This window comes from Centropristis striata, chromosome 22 (assembly GCF_030273125.1).
Source record: "Centropristis striata isolate RG_2023a ecotype Rhode Island chromosome 22, C.striata_1.0, whole genome shotgun sequence".
Taxonomy (NCBI): domain Eukaryota; kingdom Metazoa; phylum Chordata; class Actinopteri; order Perciformes; family Serranidae; genus Centropristis; species Centropristis striata.
Window position 1 is genome coordinate 4,824,205 of NC_081538.1, and position 20,088 is coordinate 4,844,292.

General features: G+C 40.8%; 1 protein-coding gene across 1 annotated transcript in view; it reads right to left on the reverse strand.

The window, feature by feature from the left end:
- Nucleotides 1–16,082, reverse strand: part of cacna1c (calcium channel, voltage-dependent, L type, alpha 1C subunit) — a 226,639-nt gene extending 210,557 nt beyond the window's left edge. The window contains exon 1 of the mRNA XM_059325882.1: nucleotides 15,225–16,082. Within this exon, the coding sequence (XP_059181865.1) occupies nucleotides 15,225–15,282 (58 nt within the window). The 5' untranslated portion in view covers nucleotides 15,283–16,082. The remainder of the gene's footprint in view (nucleotides 1–15,224) is intronic.
- Nucleotides 16,083–20,088: the final 4,006 nt, after the last annotated feature.

Genomic DNA, 20,088 nt, shown 5'->3' on the forward strand with positions numbered 1-20,088 from the left:
GACATTTTTACGGTTGCTAACAAGTGGCTAAATGAGACCGCAGTGGATGTCAAATACAGTCGTATTTTTCAGAGCTCTTGCAAACTCTTGTTGATTGTAGATTAGGTTAATAAACAATTTATCTGGCTACGGTTTCGCTAGCTTGTCAAAACGGCTGGTTAGCTTGTCGGAGTATGTCTGAAGCTAACAGTAGGGACGTCCAAGTCATGCGAATGTGGTGTAGTTCACTATAGCATAACTTTTTTCTTCTGTCGGCTGCATTAATGCTTCAGACATAATAAAATGGGTGTTCATTTGTGATGACTATCCTGCAGAACAAAACACATAAGCATCAGAAACGTGTGTTTGCAACAGAGCTAATTTTCTGCAATGATCCAAATCCAATAGACCTCAATAGACCCCATGTTGATGCTACTTCCGGGTTGAACACACTCGATTTTGAAAGGCAGAAATATAAAGGTAAAAAGCCAGAAGATAGAAAGAGAGGAAGAAGTGAAGGAGAGGAGGAGCCTTTTTTTTTTTTTTTTGCAGACTCGCCTTCTAACCTTAGTTTCATCCTCTCGAGTCCAGCCCTGGTCACTATGGTAACGACTGATGAAAAGAACAGAACAGATACAAATAACAGAAATACAGAAAGAGCAGACTGAAGAGAGCAGGAGAAATAAAGAAACAGCGCAAGGCTGAACATGTGAATAAGGCTGGAAACATAAATGATTATAAACTCACTGTTTGTGTTTTCAAAGCTACCTAGCGACTGATGCTTGTTGCCATGGATACTATTCAATGCTGTAAGTGACGCATCTTAATCAAGGTAATGACAGGTCACATTACTCTGTGACATTTCTTTATGTTGTCCTTATTGGAGAAGCATACGCCAGCAGCTCCAAAGACTTTAAAGGGACACTGCATCAGTTTGTCACATGTAGATGAGATTACTTGTCATGAGTACCTTGATGATGTCATCAGAGTTATTTTGGATTGGTTTTAAGACTTTAAGACTTTGGAGTACCCCTTCAAACTTGAGTATGTACAAATATTTCCCATTGCTGCACATTCAGTGGCTTGTCATGAGATACAGCAACCTGCGAGACGAACAGAATGATGCAACATCAAACAAACGCATTACGGAGGCCCCCGGGGCATGATTACTTCCTCTTCAGTGTCTTACAAGGAGGCAGAGCCATGCTTTAAATGGAAACATCTATTTTGGATCAGAATCAATCAGCGCACAAAATACCTGCAGCTCTCTAAAGCAGTCCGTATCACATATTCTGCACCACCATTTTCATCCAGTGCCAACTTTCAATGGCAATGCAGGGACCAGTTTGTGTTCTGTGACAGACCGGCAGTTGTGTTTTTAATAACCAGGAACTGTCTGCCAACTTGAACTAAAACAATTCAAAACAGCATTGTTCCCACACCAAATGCATTCATAGATATATCTCTATTTTGTATTTTGTGGATGCATTTGTGGTTGTAATTTATGGATATAAAGTGTTTTCGCTACAAAGCGCATTTGTATGTATTTGTATGTATGATACAATAGTAATGCCATGTGTGATGTCCATATCAAACTAAACTAAACCCTAATTTTCCCCTAACCTTAACTAAGTGGTTTTTTTTTTGCCTTAACCATAGTTTGTCCACATAAATGCCATTTATCTTGAATGTTTTTGGTTTTGCCAGTCCACTACACAAAACGACATGTTCAAAACAGATTACAACTCTTCCCGTGATGTAATTTTTGTTGTGTATTTAAGCCTTCTTCTGATTCTCTCTGCAACCAGCAAGATCTATTAACCATCTCTGTTAAAGGTGCAAAACTATGGAACTGTCTGCCTGAATTGCCTGAACTAAATTCAGACTTAAAAACAACTTAAAACAGCATTGTTCTTGCACCAAATACCCTTGTAGATATATCTATATTTTGTATTTTATGTGTGTATTTCTGGTTGTAGTCTTGGATGCATGCATTACAATTTATTCATTTTCTTTAGGTGTTATAGATAAGCATTTCGTCCTAGCGTGTACATGTTTTCTACAGTTCTAATTTGACTGTAATGTCCATATCAAACTAAACTAAACCAGATCTTTTCCTAACCTTAACCAAGTGTTTTATTGCCTAACCCTATCCATATCTTAACCACAGTTTGTCTGGCATAAACACCATCTCTCTCTGACCTTTCCCATGTTGTAGGTGTTTGTGGAGATATTGCATAAAGTGACAACTTTAAATATATTGGCACTGGATTTAAAAAAACTGTGCAGATGTACTTGTCTTGCGACAGGCTTGTTCTAAAAAAGATGTCACCTTTAGGCCAGCTGCCCTTCCATCTTTTCTGTTGAAGTGTTACTTAACCTTTTCCTGTCTGGGTCGTGAATAAGAAAAGTAACAGAAAGTGCCTGGTGCCGCAGGCTACACAACAGGCTTTTGTTACCCATGATTCTTAGCTGCAAGAAGTGATTTGACAGCTACCGGCCCCAGACACGCACACAGAGGAAGGTGCCCAAAAAAATGCGCATCCACACACACACCCAGAGGCAGAAAAACACACACAACAAACACACTGAGGCGCATCACTCCACTCTTAAAGTTTAATCTATCTTGCCTGGGTGCTGTCACCCAGCAGGGTGACGCTCACAGCAGAGAGAGAGAGAGACAGAGAGAGACAGAGAGAGAGTGTGTGTGTGTGTGTGTGTGTGTGTGTGTGTGTGTGTGTGTATAGGCCCATGGTGACAGACCACCTTCTCTGTAGTGCAGCTATCTATCCATGACAAGCCCACCAGAGGCCCGACTAACAAGACTGCTGGTACTGAGGGACAGGTAGAAACACATGACTGTGCATCCTTTGTGCTTCAAACCTCACTTCCTGTGAGACAAAAGTGCCAAAACAGGCAGAAACAAAGCTCTGTGTGGCATGTTCATGTACGAGTAAGCAAGGGAACATTTACGGCACGGTTTCTTCAGGGAGATGGTGTGACGTTCCTTTTTTTTACATCAAATACAAGCTGCTAAAAAGACACCCCAGAATTGGAATATTTTGGTGTTGGGCATCTCAGAGACCTTATTCCAAATCTTCAATTTAACAAAAATCTATGCTTGTCTGGTGGGACACCCAGGCTAAAAATATATGCACTGATGGTATGTTAGAACACTCCATGAAACAGAATCATTTATGGTTCTTCAATTAGGAAGACGGCACACTTGAAGCGTCAGGATTCCAACTCTAATCTTCTGCATTCAATTAAGTGCTTGATAGGTATGAGGACTAATTTCCTCTTTAAGACACGGGTCAGTGTTTCGCACAGACACACACACAATCCCTTGTTGTGAAGAAGTCGGTAGCGTTCCTGCGTTCTCTTTCTCTCTACCTCTTCTCACTCTGAAATTAGCCTTATGAAAAATAAATTGGAAGAGATGGTATGTCTTTTAGCCCATTTGCTAGAAACACATACACTTTAAAGGCCTGAAAAAAAACTATTTCCTCAATCATTGTTTTGCTGTGAGCCATATAGTATAGTTTATGCCAAAACTGGTGCAGTTTGTGTTATTTCACATGACAGATTTCTGGCATGTTTTGTCTGTACGTTTCTCACTGGTTCCACAAAACGGGATGCTATGAACTTCTGTGCACCACTCAAGGGAAAAAAAAAATCAATTCACAGACTCTTGAAACTCACTTGAGTTATGTAATCCATCACGGTCAACATCAAGTCTGCGTTAATTTATGTCAAAGTTATTGTTTAAATGAGGTCAAAGCAGTGCCAAGAAAATTGATCTGCACTTACAACTGCAATACAATGCAGCAAACATCGACTGAAATTAACACAAACTTAATCCTCAGTGTGTTAGAATACAAATCTATAGCAATTTCAAGAGTGGGCTAATTGAATTGAGAAAATGAACCCCATGAACCCAGTCGATGGCTGAAATAATGCACTTAAGACTCTGCAGCATGCATTGGAAACTGGTCAGCAGTGATGTAAAATGTGCATGATTTTCAATTAATCAGATCAAACTGACAAAAAACACCTGTTAAGCATCAAATCATTGGTTGACAAACGCTTCAAAAAAATCTGTGAGGCGTTGTCAGTTTCATGAGTCAAACACACTGTTGGCTTGCAGAGTCAAAGAGCTTTTTTTCGAGAGAGAGAGCACCTGAGTGATGAATGAATGACAATGTTTGACAAATCGACATGTGTCAAGCTTGTTGACCGTTTTCAATCCTAATGATGTTTAAGGTGGACTTGCAGTGAAACTTAGTGGCGCTGCAGGTTTAAAACCTCTCCATTGCATGTTATCCCCTCTGTCCTTTGGGTGCAATTATTCACTCTCAGCTAATTAAGATTCACTCTTAGTAAGATTCATTGTTATATAACTGCTGTGAGATGAGTATTAAGATGCAGAACTTTCTGTGCGGCTACAAACATACACACCCATCTCTCTTTTAGTGAAACATATAAGCATTCTTTCTCGTCTTCTCCAGATCTTTTTCTTTACTTAAAGGGATAGTTTGGATTTTTCCAAGCAACACTGCCGACAACGGAAGCTAAGCTATGTACTGCTGTGGATGGGGGTAGCAGCGAAATGTATTTTAGCCACCTAAATAAAGACACAGCTTTAAAAAAAATCAAAAATCAAAATGAGTTGAATAGCAGCTTTAGTACTGGAAGCAATGGTGCTGAATGCATGATAACGGCAACAACATATTACAGGACATTTATTCAAATTGCACCTCAGCCTCAAAACCTCGAAACAAAACCATCACTACTTACACAAGAAGTGATGCGACCCTAACCTAGTTTGGTAACAAAGACGCACCAAACTTGAACAAACAACACAGAGAAACCATGGTTACTATTTAACAGTAACAAGCTCACATGGATATGAAAAAAACAAGATACAGTGCTTTTATATAAGGCTTTAAACCTTGATCTTCTTACTTTTACCCAATATAACACACATCCCAAACACTCATATTGCCTACACATTTTTTCTGCATATAGACAAGTTGTTCTCAAGTAATGGATTTGTGGGTTGTTCACTTTGTGTTCTGTATGTTGAGCTTCCCTGCTGAGACAGTAAATGATGTTTTGTATCATGCTTTTCTGTGGTTAGTTGTACTTCAGATGACTGTTACAGTAAAAGGCAGGCAGATGGACTGATTAATTCACAGAGGAAAGGAAATGCGGTTGCACTGAACGATAAACCCTGAAATTAACTAGCGCTGAATGGCTGGCTCAGTGATAGAGAAAGAGAGAGAGAGGGGAGAGAGGGAATAAGAGCGAAAACAAAGCACATTATCTACATGGAAAGACGGGTAAAGACACTTTGTGACACTGCGAAGGGACGAGAGGACAGACAAGATAGAGACAGGAGGGAGGAAATGCATGGCTGCGCATGAATAATATAGTCTGCTTTCTACTCGAGTCTGTCTAAATCGCTCAGCTTCTCCTGTAACTTAGGAAAGATACACATGCACACGGTTGTTTTTTATGTGCACAGAACCAGTAGCTTAATGTTAATGTAGCTTTACTCAGGAAAGACTGTAAACACACATGAAGCACCCTGCTGGGAGGTCACAAGTTCATGTGAAACATGGAAACGACATGTAAGGCTTAAATATTTAACAGGTTTCTATACATCCGTGCAAGAGCGAGTCAAACCTTGGAAATAATGCTATCTATATATGTTTTATATATAATCCTTTTATATAGCAATCTTGGAACCAATCGGCTTTCGGTCTGGTGACGATTTAGCCCCTGGGGACAAGGGCTGATATTTCTCAGGTTCCAGTGTAGCCAAAGGATATCCAGTATATCAGGACCAAGACTTCTTTTTCTCTGCACTGGTTGTTTTACAGTCTGATTGGCAACTTGTATTATGTCCAGATAACATGTCAGCTCTTATCTAAAAACAGATATATGCATATGAAAGCAGAAAAAGTAAAGAAATAAAATAAAAAACGCTCAATCTGTCGATGCGTTTCAACAAAAGCTCCTGAGAGACGAGTGAGAAAATATCCTCTTCTAAGTCAGATAAAAACATTTTAATCTCCTGTGTTTATGACTTGAGACCAAGAAAATTCTCCAACAAAAGCCTTTTTCTTTCACCTGTTCAGTTTCTTTGAAAAACTTTCTGCATACCAATACCAAAATCTGGTCCGGTTGCCAACAGATTCTGCATTCAAATGCATATATTTTTTTTAAAGAGATTTATATACTAGAGACAGATAGAATGAGCAATGCCCTTTAATCGGGATGAACTTTAAGTTTGTTGCATATTGAAGTGCATAAAGTACATTATAACTGATGTTGCTTTGTGCTAACAAATTCTCGAAGATCTCTGTTTTGTTCTCTTTAGTGACACCTATGGTGATAAGTGGTAATTGCAGTTGTTTTGGGGGGATTTTTCTTCTTCTTTCACTTGTTTTTGAAGCTCCATCACCTGTAGTCTTCCACCTTTTCTTTGTTTTCTTGGCCATAGTAATTCTTTACTTGCAACACTAGCAGAGAATGGAAAAAAAACAGTATATCGCTTGTTGTGTTAGCTCTGTCTTTCCTCTCTGGTGGATCAACAACTGCTGGGAGATGGAAAACCAACTGTCACTAACTTTGCACTGCTTGATGATTTTATCCAGAAATGTTGCTACAACACTGCAAATGCAAAGCCTTCCATTCGTGGGCCACAGGCTCAATCACCATTGTGTTGACAGACGTATATTTAAATGAAAATCTTCATTATTTAAATGATTATAAAACTGATTTCTTGTACTAATTGAAGCCGATCGACAGCAGAGTATCAATATTTTTTTTATCAACTCCTCCAGATAATGGCTGTTGGACAGTAAGAGGACATTGCCGGCTGAGGGAGATTTTTAGTGAGTAAATCAAAGGAAGACCGTAAAATTAGGTGGAAATTATGCCTTTGTATTCATGTGCAAAATGAACTCAATGAGTTCTTCTTTCAGCCATGATCTTCAGAGGATTTTTAGGCCCTTCCGTACTTAAATATTCATTTCATACTCAAACAGCTACATGTGATTTAAAGGGTTATTTAAGGTGAACGATGAAAGATGGAGAGAGAGCATTGGGGGGAGAAAGAAAGGGAGAGAGAGAGGGTATAAAAGGATGCTACAGGTCTGGAGTCATTATTTCCACTGGTGGCTTCAGCCAGATCAATAGACTAGGAGGGTGTGTGCGTGTGTCCAATCTCCGCTCAGTTTGGACATGTGCTTATGTGTCCTACACACACACACACACACACACAAACACACACACTCGAAGGCAGCCAAGCAGGCACAATGCATGTGGGCAGGCGGCCAATTGCAAATGCATACTCTGTCCTTCTCACACACACACACACACACACACACACACAAGCACGGTACGGCCGGTGTTGGTGTATTGTCCCACCAGAAATGAAGACTGAGGCCCGATAGCACTAAGAGCAGAGGACAGCCTCTGGATAGATTTCCAATACGCAACCAGAGGCTTAAGCAAGACAGAGTCACGGATAATCCTCCCTCCTTCTCCTCCTCTTCCTGAGCTCCCTCACTTCTCTCCCTATCCCTCCGGCCCTCCCTCCGACTCTGTTTCTCGCTCCTTTCATCCCTTTATTCCTCTCCCTTACAGTTCCCTCTTTTCTCTCAATTGGTGTCCTCTATTTGCTCCTGTCTGTCCCTCTGTTTCCTCGCCAGCCCGTCTTTTTCCGTCTGCACTTTTTTCTCCACTCTCTCTATCTTTTATATCCTTTAATGCAATCTGCCGTTCTGTTCTCTTATCTCTCCTTCGATTAGCACCTCCCCTCCCCTCTTTCTTTGCCTCCATGTGTCTTATTTGTCTCTCAGATGGTGTTTTACGTTAAAGACCAGCTGTTGTTGAGTCACATCCTTAAGTTAAAGCCATGACACACTCTGTGGCGCTGATATAAACTTCTTCAATGCTGATTGGCCTTTAATCGCTCATTACATCTACTGCTACAGCTGCTACAACCTCACTGTGACTAAGACATCCTTAAACACACATACAGTAACTGTATTCTGACCGGATACATGCAGCATGCAGTGTAAAGCCTTAAGCACTGACAGTGTAAGGCAGTGTTTCACAGCTTTTTTATCCTTGTGATCCCTTAATACAAGGTAATGTCTACTCGAAACACCTCATCACAGGGTGGAGGAGTTGCGAGGCGTTCAAGTGAGTAATTTGAACTTTTTTACTGATCTTTCACATTTCAGAAGAAGTTAAACCATACAGGGCTACATGGTGGTGTAGTGGTTAGCACTTTAGCCTCACAGCGAGTGGTTGCAGAATTTGAATCCGGCTTGCGGCTCTTCTTTGTGGAAGTTTGCATGTTCTTCCTGTGTCAGTGTGGGTTCTCTCTGGGTCCTCTGGCTTCCTCCTACAGCTTAGGGTTAATTGGTGACTCTAGATTGCCCGTAGGAGTGAATGAGAGCGTGAATGGTTGTCTTTCTTTATGTGCTTGCAATGCTACAGTCTGAAAGCTGTCCAGGGTTTACCCCGCCTCTCGCCATATGTCAGCTGGGATGGGTGGTATGCATTAAGCTTCTTTTGGGACAAAATCAGGTGACTGTGTATCCACTACAAGCAACCCCTTCCACAGATAATATTGACTGTAGCTGCTTTAAAACGCACAATATGTACTTTTCTGCCACTAGGGGTTTCTCAATCAAAAAACTAACAAAAGACAGAGTTTAGTGATGTCATAAAGTAGCGACGGATCATTGGAACTGTTCACCCCCATTGGTTTCTCATGGTTAGGATTCCTTCAGTGTTCATTGCTCAGCAGGTTTTTACTGGGAAGCTGAATTATTATTATTATTATAAGATTTACCCGACAGAGTCCTAAGTACCGATTTTAACAATTCAACTATACAAAATAACTGTTACTACAAGCATTAGGTGCAGTAATAACATGGGTCCATGTAGCAAAAAAGTGGAAACTTCTGTGCAACACAGCACACAATAAAGGCAGTGCCAAGAAAGTAGCATTGTGATTTACCCAAATAACATTAGCTTTGGGTGTGCTCTTTTTTTAAGTAAGTAGGATTAAAGTCTAACTAAATTACCATGTCACTTAAAAACAACTACTAAATTAACAAACCCCAATTCCTCTGGTAAAGCAGCTCAGTGGCCAGCAGCAGAAGACTGCGGTTGAATGAATTTGAGAGACAGTGAAGTTGAGAAAGAGTACAAAGGTTAAAACACACATGCAACAGTTTCGTCTTGTTACTTAAGCTTTTCTGCCTCAGCACTGAATTATTAAATGTGATAACATTCTCTGTAAACCGTGGCGAGGAGCAATCACTGAAAAGAGCCGAGTCTCTATGTTTCTGTTACTCACAGACACAAAAAAGTTAATAGAAATTACGCTTGCTTGCATGCGAATGCAACTTCAATTGGTTGGCTTTTGTTTGGCGAGTAAGGGTGGGGGTAAAGGGGGATGTTGTCTGATCAAAATGGGTCATGTCTGACTGCAACACACCAACAAGATGGGTTCTTTATCTGTTTGTGCCCAAAATGTTCATCTTCGTTAATCAACCTAGTAAGAGAGAGTAAGAGTTTCTTCCATATAATGTAATCAACGTTAAATATACAGGCCTAGGCTTCATGATTAGACAGAAATGTGAAAGAAAACCTTCAAATTTTAGCCATATTACACGACAAAGTCAGACAAAAGTTACCCAATGCTCAGATCCCATCTCTTCCACCTTTCCAGGAATTACCTCCATCCTGATATCGAGCAACAACTGGATTGACTAACGGTAGATTGGTGCTTAATTGCCCAGATTTCCATCTATGTCAAGCGCACTGATCGATGGCTTAGCTTGCTTAGCTGTTTCTTTGCCCCTGTGGATTCTAATTAAAACACATTTGAAAGAAATACTTGACTGGTTAGTTGCCGACTTTATTTGCAGGAGGCAATAGCTTTGCAACCTGCAGATCATCTGCTTTCACAAAAAAATAAAATAATAATCAGTTGGATTATTTTAACTCTCTTAACTATAATCATACTTGACTTTGTCTAATAAAACTGAATCTAGGGGGCATATTAAACTCTTTTTGGGTTAATTTTTTTTGGGTTTCCACTAGAACATGTTTACTTGCTAAAATGTAAAAAAACACAGCATTTTCTTGTATTGTCTGTCGTGATACCTGTAATTACCCTGTCTCAAATGATCAGTTTAAACGCCTGTCTCTTTAAGCCATCCTCCCAACCTGAAGGGTTAGGGTTAGAAGAAGAGGATCCTGCTTCCATTGACTCCAACGGGAGAAGTAAATACAGATTATGACCGATTATTTTGCTCTGCAGTCACCAAAGTAAAAGTTGCACCATTTTTTCACGAGCCGCATATCTTCCAAACATTTTTGCATCAAAATGGCATTTTTTCAGACGGACAAATCTGGAGAAAAATAAACTTTTGTTCGAGTCATGACTCCATCTCAGCAACACACTCTTGTTTTGCAGTCTTGAATTTTTTAACTAATGTTAACTAACATTCACAAATCCCCTTGCTAACTAATTTTCTGAATTGTAGACATGACTGTTAGCTCTGTAAATATCTTATGTTAGCACAAGAAAATATAAATACATCATGCTTCACAACACTTCCAAATAAGGTCATGGGACAGGGGGGAGAGGTGACTCCGCCTACTGAAAAGACAGGAAGTCTCATATCACTGGCACGGCTTGTTTTGTTGTATAGCATTTTTAATATGCATTTTCAGTGTCTCTGCACTGTCATTGCAGCCGGGGAAAGAATGTAACAACACTTTTGAGGCACTTTCTACCATTATATAGTGTCGGTGTGACATCACAACCTTAGAGAATTCCTTACAGCTTGTTTCTGAAAACAGGCTGTGTGCATTTCTCTCTAGATTGGGCATTTTGATACTTCCACAGTATCTATAGAGCACTTAGACCTGCTTTATAATTAAAAAATACATACAAATCTCACTTTGTACAACATGGGACCTTTAAAGTCCAGCCAGTGAATGAAAGATGTTTTCATATGCTGTTAAAAACTTGCTTGTGTGAGCATAGTGCTGAAAACCCTCTGCGGACACATCGCCCGGCCGGCTCTATGTGAGAAGCTACATATGAGGTGAACACATCAGTGGATGTTGCAACATGTCTTTTGAGGTGACTTCAATAGAATCATTGAGCATATCAAGTCGAGTCATTAGAGTGAGGTGATTTGGCAGGTGGCCAGCACCCCGGGGTAACCATCGGAAACCAATTAATATCCCTAACGGAGGTATGATGCTTCTGGCACAATGCCCACGGGGAAAATCAACTCACTGATTACACTGCCGTAAACTGCTGCTGTAATGAGTGTGTGTGTGTGTGTGTGTGTGTGTGTGTGTGTGTTTCTTCCTAATAATTTCCCCGCTCTACATGTGATGACACGTGATGCCACAGGTGTGCGTTTGTTTTTAAAGGCACATCAGTTACTTGTGTACAGTGTGCAATGTAGCGTGATTCCGGTTGTGTTTCTGCTCATATGTGTATCGCTTTAAAGGCGCAGACAGCTATTCATTTGAAGGAATTATGTAGATGGAGTATAATTAGTTCACTCAGTGAGCATGAGCGTTCAGTGCAATGTGTAACCTGAATTACAGTACATAAATAGATGGAAAATAACTGATAATGGAGATAAAATCGACAAAACCGGTGTTGGCATCACAAACTTGAACATTATATCTATGAATATAAGATTATTTCTGCTGTATTTTTCTTGTATAGGCAGGACTTTTTGTCCCTGAATCCCTCATGAGGAAATTTGTCTTTTCTTTCACCTCCATCGACAGAGAGAAGAGAGGTCAGGGTCGGCTTCAGAGCAGCGTCTAAGGAGTTAGTAGGCTTCATTGTCTTGGCAAACACTGCGAGCTAGAATTGAACAGTTGAAACTTTTTGCTCAAAGAATGGCCTCGCTAATAACTACACCACTGCAGAGTGCCGTCATCTTTCATCCACAGGAAACTCATTAAGTGCCTCCTATGATCTCCACCTCCCTCCTTCACTTGAACCACTGCCCTGAACAAATGAATATAGGTTAACTTAACATAATAAATGTATGTTTGCTATGATAGCATGCAACTGGATGCCTTCAGCATTGTTGGGCTTTGTCATAATCAGAGCTCAGCTAAATACCTGAGCTGTAACATATAAAAATAATTATTAGAGCAAAGCGGAGTCCAAATAGCGATATGTCACTGCCAACGTCTGTCTTTGCAACTCTTCAATAGCTGTCATGTAGCTGTCAATAGACAAATGAAGAATGAACTGTCCATGGTGCTGAAACCACCACCCAACTGGACTTCAGCCTGAGACACATTTGCAAAATATGTGACTAGAACTGGGCCCGAGCTGTGCTTAAATTACAAGGGTGAGGAAGAAGTTAAAAAGCTGATTCAGACATGATTCTATCAGCCTCAAAACGTCAATCAAAAAGCTACAGAACTACAGAAGAGCAAGCTTGCAGAGACTTTAAGTATGAAGCTGAGAATATAACTTCAGAGACCTAGATTTACACCATCTCGGTGCAAGTGGCTCAAAACTTTAGTACTTATTTTTGTATTTTAATTTGTATTAAATGCATTTGCTGGCTTAAAAAATGAAATCATCATGGGCTTAACAAACGTAAGGTTAAGCTACCAACCCCAGATGTGGAGACTTTGGTACAGTTGTCTCTTATAGGATCCTGATTTATAGTTTTTTAAACCATTATTACTGATTGTGCTCTTGTATGCAGTTATACTGTGTGTAACACCTTGACTCTAATAGTCTGTCATAAAGTTTTGACTTGATTTGAAATATATTTTCTTCACTTCTACTGATCTGGAGAAGTGTGGTGCAGTGTTTTACTTTGACTTGAACAGTCAAGTTTCGACCTCCAATAGACAAATGAGACAAACACTGTGCCTCGACAAGCCTGATTTAATGTTTTGCTCTGCAGCCCTGTGCTGTAAACTCACACCGAAGCTGAAATATCTTCTGCTGGGACATTCAAATTCATTTATTGGACTTTAAAGGAACACTTCACCTCCAAATTGATCACTTGTATATTAATTTGTCACCCTTTGTGACCTTGAATTCTTGGAGAAAACTTTTTTTCCTCGCATGGCTCCACAGTGACCAAAGAATCCGAAAATGGAGAACATTCTTGATGAACTGAAGTAAAAGAGGGATGTGTTTAACAATAGAAAGGTAAATTAGTGAGCATACAACTGGATAAATGAGACTTGGAGGAGTTGTGTGAGAGTTTGTAAAGAGATGTTTTGATATAGTTTTGTGGCCCCTTTTTTACTCAAATTCATCAAGAATTGCCTCCATTTTCAGATCCTTCCTTCACCATGAAGGCATGAGAGAAAAACACGAATTAAAGGTAACACGGGGTCAGTAACTGATATAAAATGATCATTTTGGGGGTGAAATATTCCTTAAAGGACCAATCAACAACAGGAAGGTGGTAACAATTTGAAAATGGTGTCATGCAGAGCAATAGGGCCTCCTAATCTTGATAACTATTTTATGTTGTCCTAAAAAAAAAGCAATACCAACGATTTTCTTGTTTACCATAAAGATCTACTTGATTCCTCCAGTTCTTTGACTTTAAATGATGATGTCGATGCTGATCATGTCAATTACTTTTTTTTTGACAACTTGGACTAAAAGGCCCTGTTTGATTATAAAGATGACATCATGGCAATCAAGGTAACTGTGATCTGTACACACACACACACACACACACACACACACACACACGATGATGCCATTCTGTTTGAGCTATCATCAAACTATGTGATCCTGAAGGTAACATCTATCCTATGATTAGTTGCTCCTCTGAACAAACTGTTGGTGCCTCGCTGCGACACAGATGCATGCACGCACACACACACATACATACATTCACACACACATACACCACCCCTCTCCTCATCCCCTGTTGCTATGGAACCTGTCGCCAAGGCAGAGAGGTACGTGGCTGTGATGGAAGTGGTGGACGAAGGCGACGACGACGACGATGCTGATGGTCATGAAGATGATAATGGTGATCGGATAAATAACCCCTTTGCTGAATTACAAGATCCGGCCGGCCATAAAGCAGTGCGTTGCTGGGCTTTGCTCTCTGCAACGTGGGTGGAAGGAGCGACGCGTAATACTGCGCAATGCAAACAGACCCTTTCCTCTCCGTCAAACACACCACAGACCCTGGATTTCGCCTCACTCTTCACATCTTTTAAACACTTGAAAAGTGTTAAACTTCAGTCGTGTCTTGTGCGAAACAGCCTACTGTCCTCCGCTGCCTCCCCCCCTCAAAATAGCACACCATCAACCCAATTCTCAGCAGACAAATAAGTCCTGCAGGCCCTCCTACTGCCACCTGTCATCTCTATGCGATTTCTCTCTCGCGCGCTGCTATTAAGGAGCCCTGCGGACATGAAAACTTGGATTAAAACGTGACAAATACGACTATTGATTATAGGAGAAGGGAGGATCAATGGTGATCGAGTGCGCGTATCGGTTGGCGCTGCTCAATTTCCTGCTCCTTAGCGACCACTGTGTGTTCATTTCTGACATATGGTCAACGAAACGCACCACTATATGTGCAGTTTAGTTTATTCCCATAAGGAAAAAAGCTTTGGGGAGGCAGGATGTGCCAAATCTTTTGCGCGGACACGCTTTTGCTGTCATTTTTGTGTCTCCCCGCCTACAACTGCCTGTTGGCTAAATATGACCACTGCCCACCCATTATGCCACAGTTCTCTCATGGACAAGGCCTGTCAAACCAACAAGTGTGGACTAAACCAAGCAAATAAAAAAAGGCCTCATCCATATCTGCTACCTGCAGCCCTGTTGCGTGATTATGGCACAAGTTCACTTGCTGCACAAACTGCACAAGGCGAGGAGAAGATCAAAAACAACAAGAGGGGAAAGTGGAGGAAAGAGAGCTGCATCTGTCCATCTGTTGAAAACGAGAAGAGAACAAACACCCCTTTCCTTTTTTCCCCTCTCCCTCCCCTCCTTCTCTCCACCTCCTCCTCTTTCCCCATCCCATCCCCATTTCGAGATCATCATACCTCTCTTACTCCCTCCCTTCGTCCCTCACTCCCTTCCCTCTCTCTCATGCACAGTTACAACATGTTTGCCAGTTATTATAAATAATAATAATAATAATAATAATAAAAGCACCACATACCTTGATGGTTCTCAAGGGTGTCCTCCGGGATGTACATGTTTTTGCTTTCATTTACCATAAATGTAGTCCGGCGTTATCCCTATAGGTGAATGCAAGAGAGAGAGAGAGGAAAAAGCTGGAGAGGCGGAGGGAAAATAACGAGGAAAAAAAAGCCCCCAAAATAAAGAAATTAAAAAAGGGGGGGAAAGAAGAAAGAACTGTCTGACACGGACAGTCTTGGGTATTCCGTTATTTTTGTTTATGGGGAGGGTTTCTTCGGATGGAGTGAATATTACCTAATCCCCATGATGGAGGTGAAGGCGAGAAAAAAGAGGGAGCTTTCGGCGGAACCGGTTGGGAAAACGCACCGGTGCATCTCTCGGTACATCCGGGCCCTAGGCGAGAAACATGAGACCAGCACCGCGTTCAATTCAATTCACACCTCGCTCTCTCTCTCCCTCTCTTTCTTTCCCTCCTCTCTCCTCTTCTTGTCTTAAAAAAATAAAGGTTTCAAAAAGGTTATAAAGCACGGGCGCTGTCAGTGGCGGTCGCAATGGAAGTGCGCAAAAGACGCATTCGTGCGCATCTTCAGCAGTGTGTCAAAATGTGAGAGGATGAAGAAGAGGAGGTGGAGGTGGTAGTGGTGGAGGAAGAGAATAAGGAGGAGGAAGAGGAGAGGAGAAAAATTAGAAAATGAGAAGAGTGTAAATATTCCATCACGGGTAGCACGGGGTTAAATCTCCCAATAGGTTGTCGGTTATTCCACGTATCTATAGCAGAGTCCCCCCAAAAAACAGAAGCCAGGCCGTCCTGTCTCATCCGGAGACGGGTTTCTCTGTCCTGATCCAGTCCATGATGGTCCGGCGGTGTGTCTGTCAGTCAGTCTGTGTGCCTGTCTGTCCGCTCGCCTGCCTGCCTGTCTGTCTGTCTGCCTGTGTCTCACTGATCGGGAGTTAGAGCTCTCTCTTCTCTCTGCCTCTGCTGCCCCTGCAGCTCAGCTCTGCAGTGATACCGACAGAGAGAGAGAGAGAGAGAGAGAAGGAGAGAGAGAGAGGTAGCCCCCCCTCCTCGTGCATGTAGACGCTTTGACTGTTTCCAGATGTGTGTGTGTGTGTGTGTGTGTGTGTGTGTGTGTCAGCCAGAGAGAAATAAGGAGGGAGGGAGACTGTATAGGCAGCAGTGGAGAACCAGGCGGCTGGTATCCAGATGATGATGATGGTGATGATGAAGACATAGATGATGTTGATGAAGTGTGTGTGTGTGTGTGTGTGTGTGTGTGTGTGTGTGTGTGTGTGTTCGTGTGTGTATGGTGGGAGGAGAGGAGGAGAACATCTTAAAAGGATCAAGAAAAAGACATAAAAAGAACAGAAAGGTGGCTGAAACCCATGCATGTGATACAGACAAGAGAGAGTGTGCAAATGTGTGTGTGTGTGTGTGTGTGTGTGTGTGTGTGTATGAAAGAGAGAAAGAGAGAGAGAGAGAGAGAGAGAGAGAGAGAGACGTGGAAGGGGGATAATGATCCATAGCAGACTCAAGCATGCACAGACTAATTTCTGCAGGAAGAAACAAAGATCTTAGAAGTTGTATACCTATGCTTTGCCCTGGTCCCCAAACATCTGGACTGCTTCAGCCCCGTTCTTTTCTTTGGCCATGCCTGTGTTTACACACACACTCTAAAGATCTTTTATGACTCAAGCTCTGATTTTTTTCGCTTAAACAGAGACAAACCGCAAGGAAGCTGATTTTCAGATCTCTGGATGCTCTGTAAATACACACTCAAATCTCATGAAGTAGACGGGTTCAGCAAGGTCAATGCACAAAGACTGGATGTGAACCTTTTTATCCAGAGGACAATAAACTGATTTTTTAAAAATTCAATTATGTTTTTTTTTTGCCCTCAGGACAGTGAAGTTTGTTTCGACATCATTCTCTATGGCCAGGGAACAAATTGGTCCTGGCCCCCGAGCACACAAAGTCATTTTCTGCAGACGTGGGTGCATTTTCTTCGGTAACACAACAATGAAATGAAGCTCATTTGGGAGTCAAATGTCAAACAAAGTCAACAACATCAGTTCTTAACTAAATAGCTCTGGAGCAGGCTTTGATGACACTGAGTCAGCTTGGCTCTACAGCTCCTACTGAGGCTATTGGAGAGAACTGCGAGCACAAAATAGCATGTCGCTTCTTAAATTGAGCTGTTTTCCTAAAAGCTCTCCACAGGCAGCTTGATAAAAGAGATAAAAAGGAGAGAAAGATTTTCTTTCCATGATGCACCCAGTCTTTAGAAGGATCTTGACCTTATTTTGAAAAGCACTTCCTGTCTTGTCATGGCTACACTCGCATAACACAAATTCTGTCCCACTACCATACCATTCATTACCTGATGATTTTTAGATGTCAAATGTGTAAAAAAATCTATGGCAGTGCTTTACAAAATAGAATAATTGAGCTAAAAAAAATATACCAGCATGTATCGAAGCTACTGAGCAGCATTTTCAGATTCTAATTATGGTTCTGGCCATCCCATGTAATTGCATTTGACACTGAATACGAACTTCACAATGTGCAGGCCTCATGTCAATCTCACTGCAGGCTATAATCAGGAGGTGAATCTGATGACTCAACCTAGCCTGTATTCATTTGTTCAGTGCCATAGCACAAAATCACCACCCACCATCCTGTAATAGAATAAAGCTTTTTGTCTCCATGTGTCACTGTAGACATAGTAAAGACAGGGAGACAGATGATAAATGATTCTATTGATGACATTTGACGGATGAATTGTCTGTTTCTGAACAATATATAGTGTTTTGTGATGCAGATGTTATGCTAATATACTGTATATTTGGATGGAAACTAAAAGGTTGAAAGTCTGCAGTGACGCAGTGATGAATGAATAGAAACATTCCCCGAATATTTGTTAGCAGTTAGTAAGGAAGCATCGATTTAGAGGCCTTTATTGGCCCCTTGATGACTGAAATCGTCAAATCAGATTACATTTGCTGATGGCCGTGGCTGATGTTTATCTGATGTGTCGCATCAATTTTATGCTGGCTAAAGAGTCGGCAATTGGCAGTTGGACTCGGACAAAACAGTCCTTTAAAATAGTTATTTTTTAATGGATTTCTCTGTTTCTCTGGCACAAAAGGGGGGTAGTAAGTCACAAAAAATAAGCAATGACAACAAAAAATGTGTGTTGGCATCAGCTCTTTGCCGAATTGTTATTTTAAACATCAGTATCTGTTATCCCAGAATTCAGTACATCCCTAATCATACATTATTAGATTGTAAACACCAGTGTATTGATGCAAAAGTGGCATTTTCTGTTAAAGCTGGTCAAGCCAAAGTTTATTTTAAATACCTAACTGCTCCAACTTAAAAGGTATGCTTTACAGGATTTGCTTTTAAAAAACAATGCATAGACTCGTAAAAAAAGAAATCCATCTCAATGAGCCAGTAGAAGTGTGTGGTGGTCAGTGGTGGGGAAAGTATTAATATCCCTTACTTAACTAAAAGTACTTATACCACACTGTGAAATGACTCCACTACAAATAAACGTCCTGCATTCAAAACTTACTGAAGTAAAAGTACAAAAGTATCAAAATATACCTAAAGTATCAAAAGTAAGTGCTGGTTATGCAGAATGGACCCACTCAGACTGTTAAATATATTCTAAATATGTTATTAGATTATTATTATTATTGATGCATTTATGTAAGCGTTTTAATTATGTAAAGACAGGGCTCATTTTAACTACTCAGTATACTATTATGAAAAAAAAGACCTGAAAATGAAAATCACTTTTAATGTTTCATGTTTTTTTTAATGTTAAATCTCAACCTGAAAAGTAACTAAATCTGGCAGCTAAATGTAGTGGAGTAGAAGTATAAAGTTACATAAAATGGAAATACTCAAATCAAGTAAAAATACCTCATAATTGTACTTAACTACAGCACTTGAGTAAATGTACTTGAATACATTCCACTACTGGTGGTGGTGTCTGTATCTAAAGAGACGAAGCCCTTTGCCTCTTTTTTTTATCTTATCTTTTCATTTTTGTTGTGTTTGAGAGGATGTTTCTGGGCGTCACCCTTTGTGCAAGAAGCTATGAAAATAATGGCTACACAGCGCAGAAAAACGCAAATACAGTGAGGAAAATCTCAACAAAGCTTGTTCCAATACCAGAATGAAACTGGGGGTTGAGTCATGGAGGAGGAGTCATTGTTGAATGTCTACAAACAGCGAGCAATCATTTCTGCATAGAGTAAAATCTGAGGGTTTGTAAGATGAAAAATGGGGTAGAAGGTTCAAATATTTGTTTTGATTTTTGGGACTTTTCCTCTATAGCCGTTGCCTTTTTGGTGATATAATAAATACTTTAACCTTTTTGGGCCTCATGCTGTCATTAAAATGAAACCAATTTGAGAAATTTAGAGGGGAAACTAGCTAATAAATCACACAGGAACCATCTAGACACTGCTTTTATTTCATGGGCCACAAGCCTAAAAGATTGGGAATCACTGGTGGTGACTGGCTGTTATATAAATGTAGTGGAGTAAAGAGTAAAATACTTCCCCCTGAGAGTATAAGAGTAAAGTAAAATGCACTCAAGTATGAGAAAATGTACGGTGTTTCTGCAGATATCTGACTGATCAGCCCTGTGACGATAGTGAAACAGATGGACTCTGAGTTTCATAATGGCAGCCTGACTCTCCCTTTCACTTTCCTGCCAAACCAGCCTCTGTTTGATTACACTGGCCAATGAATGGAAGGATAGACGGAAGAAAGGATTGAGAGAAAGGAAGAACGGATGGAGGGCAGGTCGTGGGAACAGACACTTGTGCCCAGGGGACACACAAACACACAGACTCACACACACACACGT